This window comes from Acanthisitta chloris, unplaced genomic scaffold (genome assembly GCF_000695815.1).
Source record: "Acanthisitta chloris isolate BGI_N310 unplaced genomic scaffold, ASM69581v1 scaffold45716, whole genome shotgun sequence".
Lineage (NCBI taxonomy): Eukaryota > Metazoa > Chordata > Aves > Passeriformes > Acanthisittidae > Acanthisitta > Acanthisitta chloris.
The window spans coordinates 31524-34031 of record NW_008678465.1 but is presented as its reverse complement, the minus strand read 5'-3'; the positions used below and the strand labels follow the sequence as shown (position 1 = coordinate 34031).

The 2508-nt window shown below is 50.8% G+C and overlaps 1 protein-coding gene across 1 annotated transcript in view; it reads left to right on the top strand.

Annotated features, from left to right (window-relative positions):
- ESR2 (estrogen receptor 2 (ER beta)) overlaps positions 1-2191 on the top strand; it is a gene marked incomplete at its 5' end in the record, with an annotated part of 9498 nt that extends 7307 nt beyond the window's left edge. Inside the window, 2 exons of the mRNA XM_009076864.1 lie at positions 1-118; positions 2002-2191. The exon at positions 1-118 is cut by the window's left edge and continues 48 nt beyond it. Of these exons, the coding sequence (XP_009075112.1) occupies positions 1-118; positions 2002-2191 (308 nt within the window). The remainder of the gene's footprint in view (positions 119-2001) is intronic.
- Positions 2192-2508: the final 317 nt, after the last annotated feature.

The following is a 2508-nucleotide window of genomic DNA, read 5'->3' as shown; positions in this document are numbered from 1 at the left end:
TGAACGTGGTCACGGAGGCCTTGGTGTGGGTGATCGCCAAGAGTGGGATCCCCTCGCAGCAGCAGACAACGCGCCTGGCCAACCTGCTGATGCTCCTCTCCCACGTCAGACACGCAAGGTACATCTGAGAGTGCGTGTGACACGATGGGTGTTGTGTTCACTGCAGCCAAACAGGCAGGCTGGACCTCCAGAGCACTCCTGAGGGATCCTGGTGCTGCTCCTCCCCTGTCTGTGTGGCGCTCAACCTCCCCGGCACAGAGGAGCAGGCACTGTGCTCACACTCGCCGGCACTCATGGGATGATGGCAAAATGCTGTCTTAACCTTACTGCCTTATATTGTTCATTAGTATCTGCCTGAAATGTTTTACCATAATAACACAAAAAACCACGCAGCCACCAGAACTCTTCAGTCCAAAAAGGAAATCTCTTCCAAAGCTGATCTGCAGTGTGGGCTTTGGTGGAGCACAGTGGACTCTGGGTGCCATGTTGTTTGTTCCCAGACCAAATTTCTTGGCAAAAATGCTGTGGTTCCAAATAGAAGCCAGGTGACTCACTACAGCAGTGCCAAGCTCCTGCTTTCCCCATGGGAAACAGCTCCACTGCTCCCTGAAAGTTCCTGGACCTCCTTGATCTGTTCACCTTTGCTTGTGGTACTGCAGACTCAAACAGATCCCTACAAACAGATGCCTTAACTGCTTGTCTTTCTGAATTACTAACCAGAGGCCAGTTATTTGCAAAGCTGTCTTATGGCTTGACTTAGGACTGTGTGTCCAGGGAAAATGGTCCTGGGACCAGGCTGGAGCACACAAAGGAGAGCTGGGCATATCTGTAGGGACACTGGAGAGCAGGTGGCAGAAGCAGGGACCTGACTGTACCAAAAAGCAGCTTCTAACAGTCAGTTTGTGAGCTGGGAATGAGTTTGAGAGCTCACCTTGCAGCAACTCTTGCACCAGCCAGAGCTGAACCTGTCTCATGGATGCACTGCAGTCACCTGGGTGACTGAGGTGTGACACCCTGTCACAGCTTCACAGGAGCTGTTCTGGCATTCTGTGCATAAACATTGTGAATCTTTGCGAAATTTATATGTTTTCTCATTCAAACAAGGCTTTTCGTGCTGTGTCTCAGCTGAAGTCTGGAAGCTAGTTGTGTCCTCTCCTCTATGTTACTTGGTGCTGATCAGTCAGTTTGACTTCGGAAATAGTTGATTACTCAGCCTTGAGTTGAAACTCAGCCTTGCTTACCGTGATGCAGGACTCGAGGGGCTGCATGTTCTCCTTCACCACTAAGACATTCCTAACTCTTGAATGGTAGCAGAACCTCATTTTTCAGGAAGCATTGCCCTGCTCCCAGTCCAACCCACCAGGTCAGCTACATGCTGCTGCCTGCTGCCATTTCCACTGTCATAAATTTGGTGTTGAGCAAGTGCTTTTAGATTTCAACCCCAAACCCTTGAATGCACCTGAAGCATAAATATGTGTGACTGCAATGGCAATAGGCATTGTTAGTTAGTCCAAACCATGACACAGCACAGACTGCTTGAAGTAACAAGGTGGTGCTGTACCTTACTGCACAACAGATATCCTGCTTCTAAAGCCTGCAGCCACCTGCAAGATCTGACACTGGCCATGCAGAGGAAGCTAAGTGCTTGAAATTAGTCAGGTACTTTGGTCTTCCTACTCAGCCAGGCAGGAGAGAAAGGTAGTCATTAGTAAACTGCATAAATCAGCAGCACGTGGCCTCCCACCTTCACAGCATCCAGGAGGTCTTCTCTGTCATTTCAGTTGGGTCAGTACATCTGAGTTACTTCCTGGTCAGTTTGTGCAGTGTAAAATGCTTCTCTAAATAGTAAACCACTCAGCCTTAAAGCATTGGGCTGTCATCACTGCTGGGGACCACAGCAGCTAAATCCTCCTGACTCCGAATGAAAACAGGACTCTCTTGAAGCCACGAGCATGTTTTCCTTCTCTGCATTGCTGACTTATTTTCTGTTCTCCTGTACAGTAACAAGGGAATGGAGCATCTCCTGAGCATGAAGTGTAAAAACGTGGTGCCGGTGTACGACTTGCTGCTGGAGATGCTGAATGCACACACGCTCCGAGGGCAGAGGAAGGCCCCGGCCACACACTCCGAGTTTGGCTCCCTGGAGCACAGGGAGCCTGGACACAGCGCGAGGGACGCAGCAGCGCAGTGACTGCAGGGCCTGGAGCTCTGAGGCTTTCCCAAAGCTGTGGGGGAAACCAGAACTGCTGCGTGGGGCCTGGAGCTCTGAGGCTTTCCCAAAGCTGTGGGGGAAACCAGAACTGCTGTGCTGGGGCTGCTGGAAAGTGACCTAGGGTAAGCCCTCCTCTCCTGGTTTGCACCTCGATGTCTCGGGGAAGGCTGTGGCACACACACCTCTGGCTGTGTTTCTGACATTGTGACAGCTGCACTTTTGTAGTGCCTTTTCTGAGACTCTTCAAAAGCACCTTATGAAATCAAGCCTCAGAACAGCACTGTGTGGGGCAGGGA